We start from the raw sequence: 22,683 nt of genomic DNA on the forward strand, positions 1-22,683 counted from the left end.
AAGAAGGTTCCAAAGAACTGAAAATCCTGAAGGACAAAGACCATTTAAGAAAAGTCGATGTCTTATTTTTCAAATAGGGCATTTAACATACAGAAATTCAGTCCTACAATAAGGGTTGAACAATGGTGACACAGAGGAAATAGCAGACAAAGGCTAATAAAAGCCTTAACCTGCATTAGAATTGGTGGCACCACTCCCTCATCTGCTTCTTTAAAAATTCACAGACAATGTTTTTTTCTGAACAAAGGCTTGCATGGGAGAAGTTTCAACTCAACTCTTCTAATAGAAATGAAACTAACAGAAATATTTAATTAGACATAAATGCTCTTCTAATCTTGAGCTGCCAGGAACAGATTAGCCAACCTGCCCATTCAAGGTGCTGGGCTGCAGCACCAAGCAGCAATTCCCAGAGAAGGTACTGGGGCTTCCTCAATGCCAACACAGCTTCCTGAGCAAACTCAAAGGAGATTTCACTCAACCTTTAGTAGTGAGGATGAAAACGAAAACCAGCTTGAGATATGAGAACATCTCAACATGAAATGCTGGGCTCAGGGAAAGATAGTGCTGAAAAAACACCCCAGACAAAGCACTGGGTGAGGGAGCTGAGAGGGGCACTGAGTCCAGCTCCCTTTTTTGCTGTTTTTTTAAGTTCTTGCAGAAGCTACTGGCTGTAAATAGCTTCCTAGTTCACAAGAAAGTTTAGAAAGGAGTTAACTTTCAATGATAAGTTCTCTCTAAAATAATTCTGTGTGGTAATAATGCACACCTTGTGAGCTCCTCTGATCTCTGCCCTTTGTAGAACTCTGCAGCAGACGTGATTTAATCCAAGTCTCTTCTGTTGATAAAGCAATTGTGAAACCCTTTAGCACAATTTCAGCAGAAGGTCTGTGTTGCTAACCTAGCTCCTCCACAGAATTTAACTGCAGAAAAACCACAACTCCAATATCAGATTCTGTGATTCAACACAATGGATTATATTGCTGTTGCTTCTGAGGTATTTATTTCACTATTCCATAGAGCTGCAGCATTTCATTACACTAAGATCTTAAAAATTAATGAACCAATCTTATTATATTCAACTTAGACACCCTTATGGAGCTGGTTTCACATTTTAAACAAAATTTTCTAGTGACAGCTTGGAAGGCAATGCATGAAAATATTCTGGTGAGGGAATATTACTTCAGTGGATATTGAAAAGTTGCAGCCCTACAGGCTGTGCAGACCCTGCAGGTTTAGCATCCCCCAGGCCTGCCCGTGTCCAGCCCTCAGATGCCCACTGCACGTGGACCAGTCCCTCCCATGGAGCTGCCATGAGCTTCTTCTAGAAAAGAACATCTATTTTCTGACATGAGTCAACAAAATACACTTCTGAAACATTTATTTGCAAGAGAAGTATGAAAAACAGGATATAAATGCATTTTAAGAATTAAAATGTTTTCTTAAATCAGGCATGTTCTTAAACCACACACCTATAGCAGCTCCAGACACTGCAGCAGGACAGCAAGGAGTTCTCAGGGAGAGCATTTCACCTCAAGAAAGGAGAAACAAGACACTTTCTTGCAGAATAACATTACTGAGACAAAGAATTTTCTGGATTGCTGAACAGTCAGAAAAAAAAAAAGGGAAAATTAAAATAATAAAATACCTATACTAGCCAGTGCAGTGCCTTTCAGGACAATATTTACAATAAATAGGAGCTCAATCCAAACCTCTGGATCCAATTTATTCTAGAGCACTTGAAATTAAAGCTCCAAACCAGCATTTGGAAACAGTCACCATCCAGGACAATTTGAGACCAAACCAGGTTTAAGGTGTTCTAAGCTGTATTTTCAAAAAAAAAATTGGAAAAATACGTGGTTAGGCTTCTGCTTTAGATAGTCAGAACTGTTCTAGAGATTAAACCCCAACCTCTCTCCAGCCCAACTCCTTTAGAGACAGAGAGGGGGTGAGCACACGACTGCCCTGCTTGGATTGGGCTAAGGAACGTTTAAGTAATTCTAATTCTGCAATGTGTTACAGAAATTGCCTAAACTGGACATACACTCTGCAATTTCCTTCTCTAGAACAATCCAGGCTAAGCAGATGCCTCAAACGTGTCCCTCTTATCTGGGGTATTCTCTGTCTTATCACTTAAAACCCTTTGGGGACAGGGGCTGCTGGTATCCCAAGATTTCCAAAAAAATCCTGAGCTTATGTGCACACAAGGCCTTGGCACACACTGCTCAGCTCCCCACTGCTTCCTGCAACCCTCCTGAATAAACAGTGCCAGACCCAGCCTGGGGACAGCCCCGTGTGCAGGCCTTCAGCCAAGAAAACAAACACACACTCTCCTATTTGCAACCTTTATTTCATGAATAATTAAGAAGAAAACATGGCAACATTGGCAAATTGAAGGCATACATACTAAATACTCATACAGAATACACATGGAGAAAGTAAATGCCCAGGTCTTTAGTGGTCCTTGCAAACTGAAAGCATATTGGGTCCTCCAAAAGGTTTAGCTTAACACAGGCTTGCTGACTTCTCAAGTTCCAATCATTACCAACTTGGGTCTTTCAAACCACAAACAGGGTGAAACACAATTGGAACACTCATTCAGATTCTCCTCAGAGCTGTATTTCTCAGCTCTAACCAGAAGCAAACAGCATGTTTTTTCCTCCTTGTCATTTAAATATATACACTAGTACACCAGCCTAAGTATTCAAGACATGAGCACTTGTTGAAACACATTCCATGTTCTCAGGACCTGCAGGAGCACGGATCTGCACACACACATTTACACATGTGGGTACATCTGTACATTTATGCAAAGCCTCTCTCTATGTAAGACACGTGTCAACTATTCAAAAGGGTTCTGGAAAAAAGCAAAGTACTCGCACTCGTCTGGAGGAATTTCTAAACCCGTGCACAGACTGACACACAACAGCTGTGTTCCAGGGAAGAGTAAAACCAATACAAACCAGAAAAGCTGGAAGGATGAGAAGAGCTTTTAGAATCACTGGGTTTTATATCATCTTTAAAGGTCATGGAAAGTGAGCTTTAAATTAGCTATTTAGGAGATAGCATTACTGGCTGCAGTGTCATCTCAAACAAGGTTAGTCCTTATCCACTATAGCGCTGTGAAGTCAGACTGAGGCATCAAGAAAATTCTGTTCTTCCACCAAGTCCAAAATTCATCCCACTTCTGTCAGTTCTGCCTCACACCTGAACTGGAAGTGCCCTCCAAGAGGTGGAGGGCACCAATTAATGCCCTTCTGGGTTTGATCAGGAGAGTTGTCCAGTATTAAATGGGATCACTGATTTATTTCAGATACTCGGAACAGCTCCTGATCGTTACTGACCTAAAGTGAACTTACAGTCTGGAGGCAAACTACTCTATGCCTTGTTTAGTAGTGTTATACTTTCTTCCCATTAGATAATATACAGAAAAAAACCATTTCTGTTCAAAAAAAACCCTTCAGGTACATATAAAAGTGCTACTTACAGACAGAAAAAATAACCTTACAATACACACAAAACCAAAAGTTTCTATCAAACTGAAATGTTGTGAGTTACAAGGATTAATTACTTGAGAATGTTACATGTATTTGTGCCCTCCTAGATGAACTGATTTCCAAGTAACCATCCTAACTGAACATATGCAATAATTGGAAACCATTAAAAGCCTCCAGGGAAATTTCAACAATGGGAAAAAAATAAGAAAATAAAAAGAAAAAAGAGCCCCTTTTTCCTCATTTGTTGAAAAAGCTCAGAATCAAAATGGACTATTCCATTATTGCAAGTGCAGTCTGCAGTCAGAACAGGTCAGTTCATGGACTGTGGAACTGGGACTGCCATTGGCTCCTGTGCAGCAGGAAATGTCTGCTGGGCTCCCTCACTGCCATATAAACACACCAGCTACAAGCAATTCAAATAACACACGGATCACTCGGTGACAATGCACATCACACATTCCTGTGCTGGGGCACAGCAGGTTCCAAGCCTTGACTTCCCCAAGCAACTTCCTCATATTCTAGAACTATGCAAAATACAAAAGCCTTAGAAAAGTGCAACAAAACTAGCTTTATGACATTTTTCTCTCCGTTTTCATAAATACAATCTCATAAAAATATTATTAAACAGAAGCATACTTCCCAGTGGAGAACCAACAGGCCACGTTTCAGCTTTCAGTAAATGATTTGCCTAAACTCAAAACCCCTGAAAATAGGGGATTAAAATGAAACCAGCTTAATTGCACCAGGCTGCTGTAATATTCTGCCAGAAGTTTACCCTCCTGCTCTGCATCCCCAGGTCCTGCTGGGACTGATGGGAAGCCTACATGCAACTCTGAGGCAGACAGTGGCCTTTGGGTAAGGAATATTCCAAGCGAAAGCTAACATCACATGGAAGGAAGTCATCTGGTATTCATAGGTTTTAGTAAAGCTTCATTGGGAGGAAATAATTCTAATATCCCAGAATGAATCAGCTCCAGGAGATCAGGACAGTGGCTTTGTCAAACCAAGTTCAAGGGTGTTGCATCCAAACAACTGGCAAGTGTAGCAAAAACATAAGGAAAAACCAACTTGTATCAATGAACAGAAATCAGAACTGTACAAACCTCGACCTTTTAAATTATTTAGCATTAATTATCCACGGCATACTTGCTACATATTCCAGATGCTTAACATCCTGGGTTAGATAATTATAGAGTGTACTACAAGGCTCATTCTGAAATCAGGGAACACAACAGAAGAAACTTAGAAGAAGGAGGGACACAGCAAGCCACACGGTAATTTAAGACCCATCCAGCCCCTCTCCTATGAAAGCAGAAACACTATTAAAAATACCTTTCTAAATAGGGACAATTGAATGTATGAAGAGCTGTCTGTGTTTTGCCAGTCAACACACACTAACTTGGGAAAGCACAGTGGCACGTCCAGCCCTCGTGGCTGACAAGGACACTTGAACAGCCCTTCTCACCAAGTAATGCCTCCAACTGGTTCACATGAGCCTGAAGAAAGGGATACACTGATGGCAGCTTAAAGGAGGGAGCTGCAGAAATAGAGCTCACAGAACATAAAAGCCAAACAGAAATAAATATTTACCAAGTCTAGGGAAGGACCACAAACAAAGCATACAGTTAACTCAGTTCATCCATGAACATGACTATTTTAAGGTTCTCTTTCTACACCACCTCAGCATAGCTCACAGTAGGCAAAAAGCAGCATGGAGATGTACAGCTGAATTCCTTGCCAGAAGAATTTTGCTCCTTAGGAGCTCCTGCTTGGGGCTGTGTTAGTTGCAAGAGGCAAACAAGAAGTGAAGTCACCGCAGGAGTCACAGTTTAAAGGTGTAACTTTCACTTCAGCCTTTGGAAGGAACTGTCACACACCACCTGAACACCAGGCAGCGTCCCCAGACCAGGCACAGGCAGGAAGAAAAAGACTCACAAGTTCTCCAAATCTCCAGCTTCCCAAATAATCTTGGTTAAAACTGGGCTGGAATAAAAACTGTGCCCTAGGCCAAATCCGTACAGAAACAGAATTGAGTGAAAGTAATCTTCTGGTGATGCAAAAGAACCCAAATGTTTGGAGTGCTGAGACTGAAAAAACAGCTAAGAACTCAACAGTAAGAGAAATTAGACTCCAATGTCACAGCTACCCCATGCACAAGGCAGAGCCTCAGCAGCTCAAACACTGCACCATGACAGGAGGGCTCCAATTTATTTCTCCTCAAGCACCTAAAACCAGAGCATTCTCTGCCAGGGACATGAACAGGAGTTTACACCAATAAATTAAAGCAGAGTTCATTTAGCTCTGGCAAATTAAGGGCCTTCTAACACACAAAGATGAACATTACAGAAAAACATAAACAGTGGAAATATTTCATAAAATTCGAGACAAAAACGATCAGAAACACTACATGTAACTTGAAGAATATATTTTATGCAAAAGAGACAAAAATCTACCTTTAAATTGTAATATGTCACAATTATATACTAAATTCTGGATAAACTATCCACAAACACAAATTTAAAAGTGAAAATTTCACTCAGCTTTTCAGAGGCATGGGAATAAGACATTTTTGTGAGGGTCAGAGATTCATACTGGAAACACTAAATCAGTGTTTCTATTTAAACAAACAGCCAAATCAAACTGGATTAAACAAAACCAACTGAAAACCAAACCTAGTGTAACACCCATGGAAGCGTTTCCATCCACAGGATCCAGAGGATGACGCAGCTGTACCTGCATCAGGATGTCCCACAGCTCCATCTTGTTGCCCAGAGCTGGCCATGAGCAACCCTGATGCTCTACAGCACAGGCTTTTGCAAGGCACATAGTAAAACAGAAATGGATGACAACATGATTTTCAGTACATTCAGAAATACCTTCTGGATTAAAAGGGAAGTAAATCAGCATAAACTTGACATGAACAAGAAACCAGGCTGTTTCAGGATTAACTATGAACAGAAACTAAACACAACAGTATATTTATTCCACATCCAGAAGGGCTACTGCTATTTTTCCTCTTGAGCAACTGAATGTGGTTTGAACCTTCAGAAGAAGCCACAGTGCAGAGTGCAGCAGGGCATTGTGTTTGCTTTAGCTCTTCCATTGCTGCATTCCTTCCCCTGGGCAGCTGTGCAGCACCTGCCACGCAAAGGCTCAGACACATCAGGACACAGAATTCCTCTTCCTGAAGCCCAGGGCTCCTGGGCTGGATTCACGGAGCTTTATCAGACAGATCACACCAAGAAGAAGTTCTCAGAGCTCTGAAGTTTATGACAAGATCCCCATTATAATTACTGCTAGCTTTTCTCTCTCTTCCTTTCTAAAGACCAGCAGTTCATGTTTTAACAGAAGGGATCTGGCAAACGTGATTCCTCCTTTGACAAATGGTGACACTCTCAGGGTTATTGCAGTTCAGGACTCTGACAACATTCCAGGTAAATGAAGATGACCATTGGACAGAAAAAAAATCAGCTCAAAGCTCGAATTACCTCACCAAAACAGGTGATGAGTGAATTTAGATCAAGAAATGCTATCGTTTTCATTAGAAAAATATTATTTTTTAACTCTAAGGCAATGAGTAAGACAATCATAGATAAGGATATCAGTTCAGAAGATAAACAGAAGGGTTTTTAAACACTAACTGGCAAAATATGGAATTTAATAATAGGAGACAGAAAAGCAAGACAGCAATCATGTGTATTTCCACTAAGACTATTCTTATTGAAACTAGTGAAGTAAAAAAAAATTGAAGAAATATAGAGGAGAGGAAAATGCATTTCAGACTTTTATTAAAATCTATTAATGAAGATCTTTCACTTGAAACCTCGCTTGCAACAATTGTCTCTAGATTATGCTGGCTCTTCAAACGCACCAATTAATAATCTGAGGGTCTCTACTTCTAGTTCTAAAGAGCTGCAAGAATGTTTGAGACACCTCTGCTCTGAAAACTTCTCCAAAGGTCCTCAGCACAGGTTAAGTAGTAATTTTGCAAAGTTCCATAATTCTCACAGGCACATATCAGTGTAAATGTGTACTGTTATACAATGCTAGAGACATGCTGAATTATTACTCTTCATGTGGGCTACGTTCTTCAATGATGGGGTTTTGGATTTGGCAATACTTTTGAGTTAAATCTGTGCTTTTTTACCATGAAGAAGTTTCACAGATGCCAAGCACAGTTGCATTCACTGGGTTAACATCTATGACATTCAAACTGTCCTTAACAGTCGTAAGAGCACCATAGAACAGATTTATTTTCTTTACAATGGGGTTTCTGCTGAAAGAGCCTGTGCTTATAAATAGCAGCTGTTACAGAACTCACTGCTCAAGCTGGCTTCTGCTTAATATTAATGAGATGTTCCATGGCTGAACTGCTGGTAAGTATTCAGAAAAGCAAGAGGCAGAAGCAATGACAGAGTGATGTCTCCCCTCGATTTGACAAACAAGATTACAACAAACAGCTCGTGACAAATGGAGCCATGAAACCATTGGGAGCCATTAACATTCCACAGCAGGCCCTGAAGTGCCAGCACGTATCAACTCAGTGATAGCTAAGGCACTTAAACTCTTTTGCCCAAGAGCTGCTAAATGAATTCAGGTACATTTGCAGAAAGAAAAAGAAGTTGAGCAGACTAAAGTTTCTCAATTCCTTCCTTGTGACAGTGAGTCATTTCCACGCAATGCTTGAGACGGCTGGGTGGACACACATTACATCAGTTCCTCCACAGTCCTTCCCAGAGAACATCTCACCTTCTGTCACCCAGATGAGGATGTGCAAGACCAACGAAAACCACAAAGAAAACATGGCAAAGCTGGATTTTGAGACAAACTACTTCATTATTACATCTTATTGAAGTATCTTCTCAGCAGAAGAAATGCCATCCCAGTTCCACACTTCCACCACAGACATGCAGGACGTGTGCTCGTATTGCTGCAGAGGACAGCCCGGGGTGGCTGCGAGGGCTGCACAGGCAAAGCAGGGAGAGAGCAAAGAACAAGCCAGACAAGGGGTGATCATCGATTCCTTTCTGTTACAGTGGAAGCACAGGGACTTTGCACAGATTCCTTGAAGTGTAGTGTACCCTGAAAGCTAGGAGCTGCATGTGCTAGTCTTTACAATCCGTAAGATAAAGATGAAAGCCACATCACTGTGACAGAGGTAGGCTTATAATGAAGCTTTAGAATGAAGACTTCTTCTGTGCCAGATTTTTCGAGGTATCAAGAGCACTTTTCCCCTCAATTTGTCATTATGGAATCAAAGCTTGTTTTCCTAGAATATTGTGCACATTTTAAAGGATGGAAAATAGCGGATAGGCAGTAACTAAGTCACCATTAAGAACTCTACTGTATGGGGTTGCCATATGCTGGGGGTAGAATATTCAGAGTCTGTGAAATCAGGATGCTACAAAAAGTTCAGTAATATGATGCCATGTTATCCTTTTCCTTCTCAAAGCTTGATCTGTACATCCAGTCTCCTATATGCCAGAGGAAGCATTCATCTCACTCTCCCAGCAAAGTTTCAGGAAGGCTGACTGGAAAGGCAGCACAGAAGTAGTTCAGGCTCTTTAGGCTACATAATTAATCTGAATAGCTTAATAACTTGGGTTATTCCAAGCACTGTGGCAACAAGTTCTTACTTTTAAACAGTTGTTCCCATGCTTAGTAGCTGAAGCAATCTGAGGCAATCCATGATAGTGTCACTGAAGTTTGAGGGGACTCAAATGTTGCCAGTTTTCAGTGAAATGGGGATTAGCATTTCAGTAAGATTTTCATCTGGTAGCTCACGTTGGTTGTATCCCATGGATCTGCTGAATGATTGGGGTTCAGGTTTCAAAGTATTTGTAAATTGCTGTAACATACAGCATGACATTCTGCCAGTCTGGACGCTCAGTTCGCACCATTTCATTGATGTCCTGTCACAGAAAACAGATTGGTCAAAATCAGGAATGAAAACCCTGAGAGCAATGTGGCAGTGCTTGCACACATTCCTGGGAACGGTAAATCTGTCAAGTTTCCACAATTTAAAGCACTGATGAAGAAAGCTCTGTTTTCTTCCACATATCTTGGTATTACTTACAAAATGTAATGAATAGCATATCTGTAGACAGTTCTTTTGTTGGCTTAAGACTGAAACGCCTGATGCTGTGCATGCTCAAGTTGTGCCCCACTGAGCCCAGCTGGTGCAACAGTCAGACTTTAGTGTTCACAGAACCCTGCACCAGCCTTGCAAATCAACACAACCTACCCAGGAACTGTGAGCCACAGAATCCAGGCCCAGATATTAATTAAAGTTCAAAATTCCCATCAGGCTAAGCACCAACAAATCATTGACTGCCATCTACTCTCTTCAGCACATGTACAAAGCAAATCAAAGTAATGCAGTTCCTAGTAATTTCTGTTTACTGTAAGACTGCTTGAAAGCTTTGGATGCAGGAATCTTCAGAACTCAAAGAAGAAGTTGTGAGTTCTTTAGCTGAACACCTTCTTCAGAGAATGAGTAACTTCTGCTCGCATTCCACTCCTGTTTACATACAGCAGGTTTCACACCCTTCTTAGCCCCTCACTCATGTAATATAGATGAGAAAAAATCCACAAACCTCCACATCACACACAGCGTGCATGTAGGTATGTAAACAGATACTAACTTCTTAAGATGGATGCAATTTGCACTTAGACTGAATTCCATTCAATTTGCCTCTTTGGAATCTCTTTAATGAAGTACATCACAAAAAGGAAGGGCAGACAGCAACCACTTGGACTAAGGCTGAGTTATGCAAGAATTTCTGTAGTTATTTTCCACTATCTCATTCTTACATCAGCACTTGGTAAAAAACTTCCACATCTCAAATCAGTGCCAAAGTCAAAGTACGAAAGCCCAGGAGTTGCACTGCCATTGTCAGCAAACACAATGCTGGGGGGTAAAAGCACTGATAAGGATCAAGGAAAGTGTTATTTTTAAAAACTCTGTTGTACTGTTAGTTGCTAACTATGGCAGCTTTGTTAGAACTTAGGCTGCAGAAGTATCACTTAAATCTCATTTCTGATAATGGCCATTTCAGCTGAGATTTTGTGATCACTCACAAGGGTTTGGGATACTCCCAACTCCACACCTTCAGAAATACTCCTGTTCTAGCAAACACTCTGCTACTGAAAACGAATTCTTTTATTGTGAAATTTGTGTAAGACAACTTTTAAACCATCACTGAAAAAAACCTTACAACTATTTGCAATGATGACAAATTAAAAGTCTAAACTTAAGAGGCAAATAACTCTCACACTACACTGAGAAAAAGGAACAAATTACATTGCTTGATTTGTAGCTCCAGAGTTCAAAAAATCCTGAATAATTTAGAGTAGGTCAGAGACAGAACAGATTTAATGGATTCTTGAAATCTCATTCTCAAAAAATCCACTGCTGTTATTAATATTTATTTTCATATTGGGAGATAAGTGTTGGTGAACCTTCCTTTTAAAGCTTAACATTATTTAGTGCAATAACCTCTAGCTGAGCTCATCTGATGCTATTTTAAAGTATAAACATCCAGATCTTTTGAAACTACAATACAGAGTAATTTTGATTTTTATAAGTGGGTCATAATTAATTCAATATACATTTAAATCTTACCAGAGTAGATTTGATGCCAACACTTTCAGCTGCCTGAAAAGCCAAAGTGAAATTTCTTCTCTGCATGAGATGAAAAACATGTTAGAAATCAAGGAAATACTATTTCAAACATAACAAAATGGTCTTAAGAATGTTCATAATAATGCTACTACTTAAACTTCAAATGGAGTATATGATTTGACAACAGTAATTTTAAAGAGCCATAGGAATGAATGTGTCTTAATAGCATCCAAAAAATTTATAAAAAATTTTATTAATTGCCTGTTCAGAAGATAATGCTGAATATCATTGTCAGCAAAGAACACCTGAGTTATAAAATATTAAAAAAGAGATTATTTATTCTCTGAAAAGCATTAAAAAAATCTCTTCATGCATTAATGAAACCATATTTTGTTTTTAGGATCTATGATCATTAATTGTACATCCTGGGCCAACCTGTAGGTAGGAACTGTGACAGACCAGAATACAAAGAGATGATTTGGAAATCCTAGTAACACTGGGGTTTTTAGAACTCAAATTAGTTCACTGGTCTTTATTAACTCATGTTAACTAAAGCACTGCAGTCCTGGGAATGGGATTTTGAATGTCTTACCTTGTCCTGGCTGTTCAGTTCTTGATAGGGAATATGGGCTGGGAGATAAGTGTGGAGAACTGCACAGAAAGCCAGGCCATCATTCCAGCTGCTGCTGAAGTTTGTGATGTCAATATTCTTGAAGGGAAAAAAATAAAAGCAATATTAAAATAATAATCTGACATGCTACCAATTCATCAATACTTCTTATTAACACCTTCAAAGAAATTGGCAGAGAAAGTGGACAGCCCAATACCAAAGTTCTGTGGAAAGAACTGCACTACTAACAGAGGAAAACAAAATAATACAGTGGTAAGAAAATCAGTTATTTTACATATTAATTTCTGATAATTTTAAGTCCTCCCTCATAAAAAAGTACAAAATGTGTGCTTGAGTATATGTTAAAAGCTGTAAAATGTTGTGCTAGAGAAGGCAATGGATTTGGTGCAACTGTACCACAAACACAAATTTAAAAGTGAAAATTCCACTCAGCTTTTCAGAGGCATGGGAATAAGACATTTTTGTGAGGGCCAGAGATTCACACTGGAAACACTAAATCAGTGCTTCTATTTAAACAAACAGCCAAATCAAACTGGATTAAACAAAACCAACTGAAAACCAAACCTAGTGTAACACTCATGGAAGCGTTTCTATCCACAGGATCCAGAGGATGACGCAGCTGTACCTGCATCAGGATGTCCCACAGCTCCATCTTGTTGCCCAGAGCTGGCCATGAGTAACCCTGATGCTCTACAGCACAGCCCCAAGACAGAAAAGCAAACGAGTCCAAGTGCCCCAGAGTAGCCCAAATCCCTGATCTGACAATGTGCTCCTATCTCTGCTCATGTTCATTCTATTTTCTGCTTCCACTACATTAATATCCAGACAAAACTTCGAAAGGATGAGGAAAAGTATTTTCTCTTTTAAACAAACCATTTCTCTATAGAAACTGATATGAACAAGATCACAAACAAAAGTTAACTTTCATTTGGAAATAAAGATGTTCCAGCAGATTTAGTGCTGACAGCAGCAGAGAATCTTTGGGACTGAAACTGAAATCTGCTGTCTTGCACTCCTGATCTTTTAGTTCCCGTAGGAAACTCAGTGGCACTGGTAAATACATCTCATGAGACTGTATAAATTATTGGAGAGTCAGCCCAGTCCAAGAGAGTTATGAACAAGATGCCTCAGTGACCTTTTAAATGACTGTATATTTGGCTGTTGGCAGTCACACAATGTTAGAGAGGCTAAGTGGATAGCAGTCAGTTTAAACTTTAATTAGGAAACAACCAGTAACAACAATATATCATATATCTTTTACACTTTCAAGGAGAAATATAAATATGCTTTAATATCTAACCCACTTAACTGGGCTCAAGCAGAAGTATTGTATTTGCAGGAAAATGCCCCAACAAAGGCAGGAATGATGCATCTGACTCCAATGTTCTCAGAAGGCTAATTTATTACTTCATGATACTGTATTATATTAAACACTATACTAAACCATACTAAAGAATGCAGAAAAGATACTTACTGAATGCTAAAAAGATAATAATGAAAACTCGTGACTCTTTCCAGAGTCTGATACAGCTTGGCTCCAACTGGCCAATGAGTGAAAACAACTCAGAGCAGCATGTAAGAAACAATCACCTGTGGGTAAACACTCTCTAAAGGCATTTCAAAGGAGTAAAACACAAGAGAAGCAAAGAAGATAAGAATTGTTTTCCTTTTCTCTGAGGCTTCTCAGCTTCCCAGGAGAAAAATCCTAAACAAAAAAAAATTTCAAAAAATGTAAATGCTACACAGTTTACTTAGTTTTCAAAGTTTTAACAGCAGAAACTAAAAGCTGCAGTGACAGAAGTGCGGGATCACAATCACCTGAGCCAATCTTTCACCTGACAGCAATTTAGTCATCATCAGAAGCAGCTGTCTTGGACTAGACACTAAAACTGGTTATTGCTAAGGCAGAGAACTCCACCCAGAGCCAGCGCTCTGTGCCAGGCAGCCCAGGCCACTTGGACTTCAAATGAACAACAGCCACAGAGGAAAAAAACAAAACTCTGGGCAATTTCGAGAAGAATGTGAGGGAAATCTTGGTTTCCTGCTCAGCTCCAGCCCTTTTGCTGTGAAGTGGCCCCGTGCAGGCCAGCTCTGGCCTCAGTGTACGTGCTGGGGCTCACAGGGCCCGCGGCCGGAGCCGCGCGCGCGGAAACGGCGCTGGAGACCCCCGGGCTGTGGGAACTGCTCTGCTCACAGCTTCCCCCAGCCACAGGCTGGGAAAACTCAACAGCAAAAGAGAAAAAAATGAAGGGAGAAAAAAAAAAAAAAAGCTCTCTCTTTTTTCCTCAAGAGAGACAGGAAATTGGATTTAAATTAATGCCCGGTTAAAGCTTTCTCAATGTTACTTAAATTAATGAAACATATGCAACACATAGGATGAGGTTGTAAGAAAAAAAGGGAAAAATGTCACATTGTTAAAGCAAATAAATTTCTACATGTGTCCATTTACAGAAGTCACTTTTTGGAAAGTTCTCTCCTCCTACCCTCTGAGCTTCATGCTCATACCTGTGTCAGTAAGATGGAGAAAGGCAGGGAAAGGGTTTTTCCTGTGACAGACTTGTGTGGCAAGCTGGCTGTAAAAATCAGGTGTGAATGATCATGTGTGCTTTTCTACACAATCCACTGACGGAGAAAAACTCAAACCCGGTTTTCAGCTCTTGGCTGAAATGTTCTTTCCCTGAGATGACCAAGTGATGTGGGAAGGGGAGGAGAAAGATGTACACTGGCATTGCCACAGTGAAATGACAAAAAGCAAAAACCTTCTCTTCAACATTACAATTGTACAAACTAAAATCTTCACTTTAATATTAGTAAGTATCCATAGAATGCTGAATTTTTAATATAAACACTGTGGAGGAAAAGGGCCACTCGAAGTACACCTACAAGTTTGGTTGGTTCTCAAACAAAATCAAACTGAGAGTATCCCATTTTTCTAAATCATCTTGTAGGGTCCAGCTTTTATTATTAAGACAACAAGCAGAAAACAAACCTATCATCCAAGAATTTTAATGTATCCAGAGAAGCTGAATTAAATACAACGGAAGGAAACAATTAAAAGGGACTGGTTTCTGTTTCCAATTGCTGTAAGCATTATGAATTATTATTACCTCTCAGACTAAAAGAAGTATAAAATTGGTCAGACAGTAAAAACAAATCTAGAAATGGGACAGATTGTCATTTAAACTGAAAATTTAATTTTTCATGTAGGGCTTTGAGCACATATCTGGCACATTTAAATACGGCAAATTTTATTTCCTAAATGCTTTTAACTACTTGTGGTTTTTTTGAAAAAGCTTGGTCAGGATAATGAAATCAATCTTGCATTAAGCTCTTATTTCTCAAAGAATTGATGGTAAACAGAACATCAATCTAAAATCTCTGCCATAATTTCTTCTTTGTTACTGCTTTTATTAAGTAATTGGCTCTATTAAGAGAATTCTGCTGGAATCTAAGCTAGAATTATTCTTCAAGACATTTCAGACCACAAAGTATTAAAGCAACTGAAGGACATACTTTTAGATAAATTGTCAAATGAGGAAAAAGCTTTTCTGGAGATAAATGAACTCGAAGGGCATTTATCATCCCTTGTCTATTAATGATTAATAGGTAGGATGGGAGTGAAGCCACCTCTGTATTTGGGGTAGATGGTTTTTTAAAAGGTGATTTTTACAAACATTAAGCAACAGACCATTGTCATAACAAGATCTGTGGAAGGCACTTTCCAACGAGGAGTAAACAACTGAGTTAAAAATTTGTAAGACATTCTGGAGACAGAAGATAAAAATATAAAGTGACAAACAGATGGTACTTGAACAACTTGGTAGATCCAAAACCAAGCAGCATTTCAAGCATGACTCCAGCCCCTACTGAACTGGAAACTGCAGAGTAGGAGCAGCCACCACAAAATGAGGATTCCCTTGAGCTCACATAGGAAAAAATACTAAAACCATATTCCCCATGAAACTTTCTACACTGCTCAACAGACTGGGCTCTGCATAACATCAATCTACCAACCTCTGCAAACCTATAGCTTTTCTAAAACTCACCATTTTAAAGTGGTTTTAACCAGCATGCTGCTCATTCTAAAATTTTCTCCTATTGCTTTTTGCAATAGTTCTAAATTAATAGAGGGTCTTCTAAAGTCAGAGAAAATATGTTTTAAAATTAAAACAAGAACCAGATGTTAACTATTATAATCCAGTAACTCCTTACTTTTTTTATCCCCCCAGAAAACTTCCACAAACATCAAGAAACCCATTTTCAGAAAACATTGTTCCTAACTCGCAGTTACAAATTAGGAACAAAGCAATTTTAATCACTTTTTATACATATCCCCAGCTTCAATCTCCCTGAACTGTGGACATCAGAACTCCAGCAGAGGAGCATCCTGCATAGCAGCTATTTCTTCACCCCTTGTTCTGCACAAGGAGGAGAAAGTCCCATATCCAAACTTGGTTTGGCTCTCAAAAGAATCAGGACATGAAGAAAATAAAAGCATGTGTCTATGTCTCTGTTGTATTAGTTAATTAAATAAGTGGGTTGAGAAAGCAGAATCATTAATATGACTCTGTGCTCTAATATATTAAAGCCTTAAAACAAGATTTGAAGTTTAAGTGTACAGACCTTGGCAGAAAATTACTAGTAAAATGCTTTTAAAAGCTTTTAAAGATGCATTCACAAAAGAAAAGAGGATCCATTACAGAAGATTACAAAGGTTAACTACAACAGGACTGCCATCCATGCTCCATTGAATCAGGATTCACTGGCTCTCAGATCATGGAATGAAGCTGTGGCTATCTGCTTCTGGCAGTCAGTGAGAACATGAAAGTATTTCTGGGATAGACTTAGTAGCAGTCCCAGCTACTGCCTCTTCAATCCCAACTTCTGGAAAGACAGTAAATGGCAAATCTAGACCATCAAAACCCTTAAACACTGACTGGTAATGTTTCTTTCCATACCAAACACATGTTATTTTTCACTTTGGGCATAAAGAGGAACCATAAAAGAAGCAGTCATTCTCACAAAATCCAGTAATAGCTTCAGACATTAACGTCTGAAACACTTAGAGGTACAGACAGCTTCATAATTTATTCTAAATTTTGTCATAATTAAGTCTAACAAGTTGACATTTCTCTTGTATCAGAATCCAATCCAAACACAAAAAGGAAGCATGTCTTTCCATAACTCAAAGATTTTTGGCGAAAGCATCAGCTTAAACCAAGGAGAGAAGTGCTTTGGCATCCTGACTGCTCTGATGAATCAAGCAGACAGCGCAGACTGCACACCCTGGAGTCAGCATTTGAACACAGGCTCACATAAGCACAGTCGTGTCCTTTTCTTGTGCATTTTAAAAATCAATATAGTACTTTGAATAGGATATGACCTAGCGTAGTGTTGATAAGTTAAAAAAATAAAAAAAGGAATCTGAACCATTTTTTACTTCTAGTTTTGTTACTCTACACTTATTGCCCAAGCACAAATGAAAGCATTGCTTGACTCCAAGGTGCATTGAGCACAGCAATCAATTTTTTGTAAGACATGGAGCTTTGATCTGCACAGGAGGTAAACATTAGGTCTTTGCAGCAAAAGTCTTTCCAGAAAGCAGCACTGCATGAAATAGAGGACAAGAGGACATGGCTACACTAAGTACATCTGTAGCTAGAAAGTGTGTAAATCTTAAAGAAAGTTTTTTCTTTAAAAAAATTAGTCTATTCTTGTTGCAATTTTGTGACAATTGCTTTTTTGGTGCCAGACTTCTAGAAGTGCGTTATCTTTCAGAATGCTGACAAAAATGGAAAATAAATGGAAATACTGGTGGAGATAAGAATGGGTAAGGATGTGTGTATCCTGTTTGTTGGTCCTCTTTTAACATGAAACATGCATGCTCACATCCTTTTTGAGACTTTTATTAGCTGTGTACTCAAAATGAAAGTAGCTGTGTTCCAGCCAGGGTAAATGCTCCATAACAGCTGGATGGGATTACTTTATGCTTTGAAGATATCTGGAATTTATGACAGTTTTATGACACTGCACATATTTTAGAGGAGCCAGGAGGATTCTCTCCTCTGAAAAATGCAGCACTTAGCTCTGTACTCTGCAGCAGTGTCAGATCCTGAGCAAAGCTAACACACAATGAAATTTCAACTATTTTGTGCCTGCTGATCTGAAAACTAAAGGTGATTTGCTCCTCTTTTATCTAAATGCTTATCTTGAGAGCAGCTCTCCTCCCTCATGGCTTAGAGATCTGCTGAGCCCAGAGTACCATGCAGCTCAGTAACTGGTGTGTGCAATCGTGTCAGGGCTGGACAGGCTCTGGGTGGAAGTTAATAGAGAACCTGCCTCTGCTAGTCCTGCACTGACCTTCTGCAGATCACCATTCTCCAAACCCGAGCTCCAAGGAGAAATCCTGCCTGCAAACAGCACTCAGGCAGCATGTTAAAAGCTACAATATAGTAAGAGATGAAGCAATTCAGGCTTTTACACCAGTAACTTCTCTTATTTTCATTGGCTGTATCCACACGATTTTTTTCCCGAGGTCTTGAAAAAAACATTTGGAACACAGTTAAATATTAACAACTACATTTAAAGGTGACCATTTATTCCCCTCCAAATTTGCTTGAATAAATCAAGAAAAGTGTACAATGAAGTAATTTACAGTTTTTTTTCACAGGGTTTATTCCACTATAATGGACTGAAATTAAGAGCTTCACCACACTATCATATTTGAATTATTTAGCATTCACAAAGTTTCAAGCTTCTAAAGCAGAAATAAGTACTAAAGGCTTTTAATCAAAAGCTTAAAAGCAATTTTCTAGAAGGGATAAGGAAGCAGGAGTTATTTCTCTTCCATTTTGTAGGGCTGTATTTTCCACAAGTACCTTGGGAGTAAAGAAAAACCTTCTCTCTTTGGATTGACTTTGGTGTGGGTTTTTTTTTTGTTGTCTGTTTCTTCTCTTTAAAGAAGATAAATTAATTTTATTAAATAAAATAGATATCAGCAGCATTTTACCCTGCTGATAAGGATAAACCAACTCCACCACACCTGGTGTTTAACAGGGTAAATCACTGGCAGCTCACCTAGAACTCTGTACACCTTCAAAAAAATTCTAGAAATTACAATTTGTATCTGGTTACTTATGTGATTACTATTTTTTAGTATTTATTAGCTACTTTCCACTATCCAGTATGAAATATAACACCAGAGATGAAAGACAAAACAATGCCAGGAGAAAACATGTCTCTGTTAGAAATGGAGCTTTAACTCAAGGTGCATGGTTCCATCTTCCCTGTGAAACACCAACAGCTGAAATAATTTTCTATAAATACCTTACATGCATTTATGCATAAAGACCTACAGCTGTGAGACATCACCTCCAGGTGAGAGGCAGAAAACAAGACAAAAAAAGTGATTACTGTTGGCAGTGGATGAATCAGTTGTGATTTAAACACATCTTGAAAAATACTGGCTTACAGGGTTTTACCATACTACTATATTGGTAGTTCAATATGAATAGGACAAAATTAAGAAAATAATTATTCTGAAACAAAAGGTTTCTAATCCTTTCTTTTCTTTTGCTTGTTTCCCAATGATGGTTACAATCTTCCAGGTCATTTTAGAACTTGTTACAGACTCCATCTACAAGTATCTTTCCTTCAGCCTACCATATTTACAGCTAATATTGGATAGAAATTGGAGACTGGATAGAAGGTGACCTGCTGCTCTTCCTAGAGGAAAAGCTTGGGATATTTAGGACTTGTGTTCTGTGAGGCTCCTGCAGCAGCTCAGAGACAGAGGAGGGCTGGGCAGCCAGCATGAACCTGCAGCTCAGAAAGCTTGTGCTGGCTCTCACCCAGGTGCTAAAGCAAACAAAACAACAGTGGTACAGAGGAAAAGTAGAAGTTCTGATGATAGGAAATGCTGGGGAGTAAAGGGATCTGTGGCAGAGTGTGAGACACCAAGAAGAGCTGGGGGTAAAGAGGGTATCCTGTCCATGCTTGCATGACAGGGAAGGAAGAAGAGCTGAGTACCTTCAGCAAGATTGAATGAGGAAGGGAGATATTCATTTCCCTGATGCTTGTCTCCTGTTTGTCAGTTTTGAACACACATAGTTTTAAAATAAAATTAAATGAAGCAGAGATTCATTGAAAATAAAAAAAGAAAAAGATCCTTATCTGTTATTGATAACATTGAGATGCCAGAAATCTGGATAAGCACTGCTCACAATGAATACAGTGCTGGGTATGTTTAAAACATTAGATTACCACCAACACAGTGTTCAACCAGAACTGACTTTCAGGAGATGCTGAAAATAATCAAATTCTGTACAACAAAGAAATGAAAAATGAATGTGCCTAAAGCAAAAGCATTCTTCTCCCAGAACTACTTAATATAACCTCCTGATACTATCTTACAATTTCAATGAAGGCATTGCAGTGGCTCTGAAGATACTCTCTGCTTTCTCAGTACCATGCTGCAGGTTCTGAAACAAATACACCAAGTCTCAAAAGCTATCCTTTGAGCAGTGTTTATAAAACTCCAGGAATTATAAGCAGCAATCTGTAGAATCAGAAGTGTATTCTTCAGTGTGCACACAACTACTGAGTGAAAAGTTTGGAATAATTTCTATCACTTTTCCTAACCAGATTAACGAAGCTGTCAAAGTCATCTTTCATTTCAAGACAATATGGGAAAATATTTTTGCACTCGGTTTGAGGATTTATAAAGCAATGTAACATCCTGCCTTTTTAAAAACGTGGGGAAGGAGAAAGGCTCTTTCCACAAAGCTGCTTCTCCTCAGAAATAGCACAGTTGAGTATCAGACGTGCCACAGGAAGAGGGGGAGGGTTATATCCCAGCCTGTCCATTGTGCTGGAGGAGGACTTTTCCTATGGATGGGCCACCATCCTGTTATGTGGCTCTGAACTTCCTCCTGCATTGTGAGGCTCAAGTCATGGAAAGAGTAAAGTTCTTAAACTGAGGATTGTGTTGGGAACTCCAAACACTTTCAATACAAGTTAACCAAACAAATACATCATGGTCAGACTATTAACATCCTGGTTTAGTTTGCTGAAGCCACTATTCTTTTGAAAAAATAATGTAATCAGGAGAACTCTGGACAGTTATCTTGTTAGTTCTTTTGGCTTCTGATAACATTTGGACCAAGTGAAAAAAAAAAAAAGTCTACAACCACAGTGGAAAGCCAAGTTCAAAATGCAAGACAATGCCACCTTCACAAAAGAAACTCCCTGAGAGGCCAAATGGGAGTGCATTCAAAGACCAAAGAAAACCCTATGATAATTACCTATAAAAAAGAAATCTCGGAAATCTGAGAAATGGTACTTTAGCTGCATTTGGGAAACATTAATTTAAACATTAAGTTGATAAAGTTTCAGCTCCAGTTTCACAAATGCAACCTGTGAAAGGCTGATTTCAAGTGCTTCAGTAGGAGGGCAGCTGCCCCCTTGAGAAAAAGCTGTGGAGCAAAGTGACTGAGGAGCTGCTGCTGCTGGAGCAGCACTGGGAGCACACGTTCCAAGGGGAGGGTACAGGACATGCCAGGGCACTCAGTCCATGCAGTCAGGTGTGGAGCAGCCTGGCTTGTGCCACGGGCAGGCTCCACTGCCTGGCAGCCCCTGCACACAGAGCCAGCCAGCTCTGCAGGTACCTGGTAGCCCTCTGTTTTCTTCTGGCACCACTTGAGCAGGGCGTTCCTCTTGGAGCCTCCATATTCTCTTGCCAGGGCAGACAAGGGATCTTTCCTCTCTTCCCTAGGAACAAGGCCAGAAGAGCTTGTAACACAACAGAAATAGGTATTTATAAAGGCTTAAATAGAAGGACAAATTCTTGGCATACTGGAAGTAGCAGGATACAGCACTTATGACTGAAAAATAGAACACACAGGAATACCTGCAAAAGACTTTTGAGTTAGTTTGGAGTAATTCTTTCATTAGCAAATCATCCTTCTTTTTCCTTTAAGCTTTTTTTACTAGATCTTTCCACCTCAATGATATTTCTTCCTAATAGTTTGAAAAATTAAGCTCACAAGCCTGAACCATTAAGCTAACTCAAGTGACTTTATTTCTTATTTAGAAAGAATATAAACTGATGCTATCTCTTTTGCATCTCATGGCTGATTACAAATGTCACCTTGAAACCACAAGTTTGCATTTGAGCAGCACGGAGTTATTAACAGAACATTTGCCTGAGACCTGGAGTTCTCAAAAAAAGAAGGGGGAGATCTATGTAGGCTGATCTGCCATTTGATGTATTAGCACAATAAAAGCAGTCAATTAATTTCAATTCCAGTTTGTCAAGCTATCTTAAGAAATTTTTACCTTAAGAAAAGTTTGGAGAACAAAAGAACAACCTGACTAAGTTGGCCATTTTGTCATGAGCCTTACATTACAAGCATCTCTTTACCAGGATTCAGAAAAGAATTCTTAGATGAAAAAAATATATATGATAAAGGCTAATACTTCTTTAATGGCCTGGCTACATGATTCAGTATTTCTATAGATATTATAATTAACAGTCTTTGACAAAAAGAGCAAGTACTACACCATTAGTTACCACACAGGAAGCGTGACAGCAATTTTTCTTGTTTTTAATAATTTCCATTTGTAAAATTAAAATAAGATAGCTATCAGTGAACCCCAAAGATTTCCCCATCTGCCATTTTTAAAGAGTTCTATCAGATGTAAGCAAAGTTTTCACAAAATTCACAGAAATGATACCCTAAGTTACTCTTTCTGAATATTTCCCAAAAGACATTGGGATTGTATACATTCACTCAAATCTTCAGCTCTTTGTTCTTTACAGCCCATACGGTGACTGGAAAGAGGGGTGGAATGTGGAAGTCAATAATAGCATCAGTGGATTCTCTGCTGCAGATTTACAGGTAGCAACTCTCCAGCTCCTGCTAAGGGAAAAGAAA

General features: G+C 39.2%; 1 protein-coding gene across 5 annotated transcripts in view; it reads right to left on the reverse strand.

The window, feature by feature from the left end:
* Positions 1-7,265: 7,265 nt before the first annotated feature.
* SPECC1L (sperm antigen with calponin homology and coiled-coil domains 1 like) overlaps positions 7,266-22,683 on the reverse strand; it is a 59,281-nt gene continuing 43,863 nt past the window's right edge. For all 5 annotated transcript variants that reach the window (XM_038152646.1, XM_038152643.1, XM_038152642.1 and 2 more), the window contains 4 exons: positions 21,415-21,517; positions 11,711-11,827; positions 11,119-11,178; positions 7,266-9,406 (listed from right to left, as the gene is read on the reverse strand). In XM_038152646.1, coding sequence (XP_038008574.1) covers positions 9,317-9,406; positions 11,119-11,178; positions 11,711-11,827; positions 21,415-21,517 — 370 coding nt within the window. In that variant the 3' untranslated portion in view covers positions 7,266-9,316. The remainder of the gene's footprint in view (positions 9,407-11,118; positions 11,179-11,710; positions 11,828-21,414; positions 21,518-22,683) is intronic.

This window comes from Motacilla alba, chromosome 15 (genome assembly GCF_015832195.1).
Source record: "Motacilla alba alba isolate MOTALB_02 chromosome 15, Motacilla_alba_V1.0_pri, whole genome shotgun sequence".
Lineage (NCBI taxonomy): Eukaryota > Metazoa > Chordata > Aves > Passeriformes > Motacillidae > Motacilla > Motacilla alba.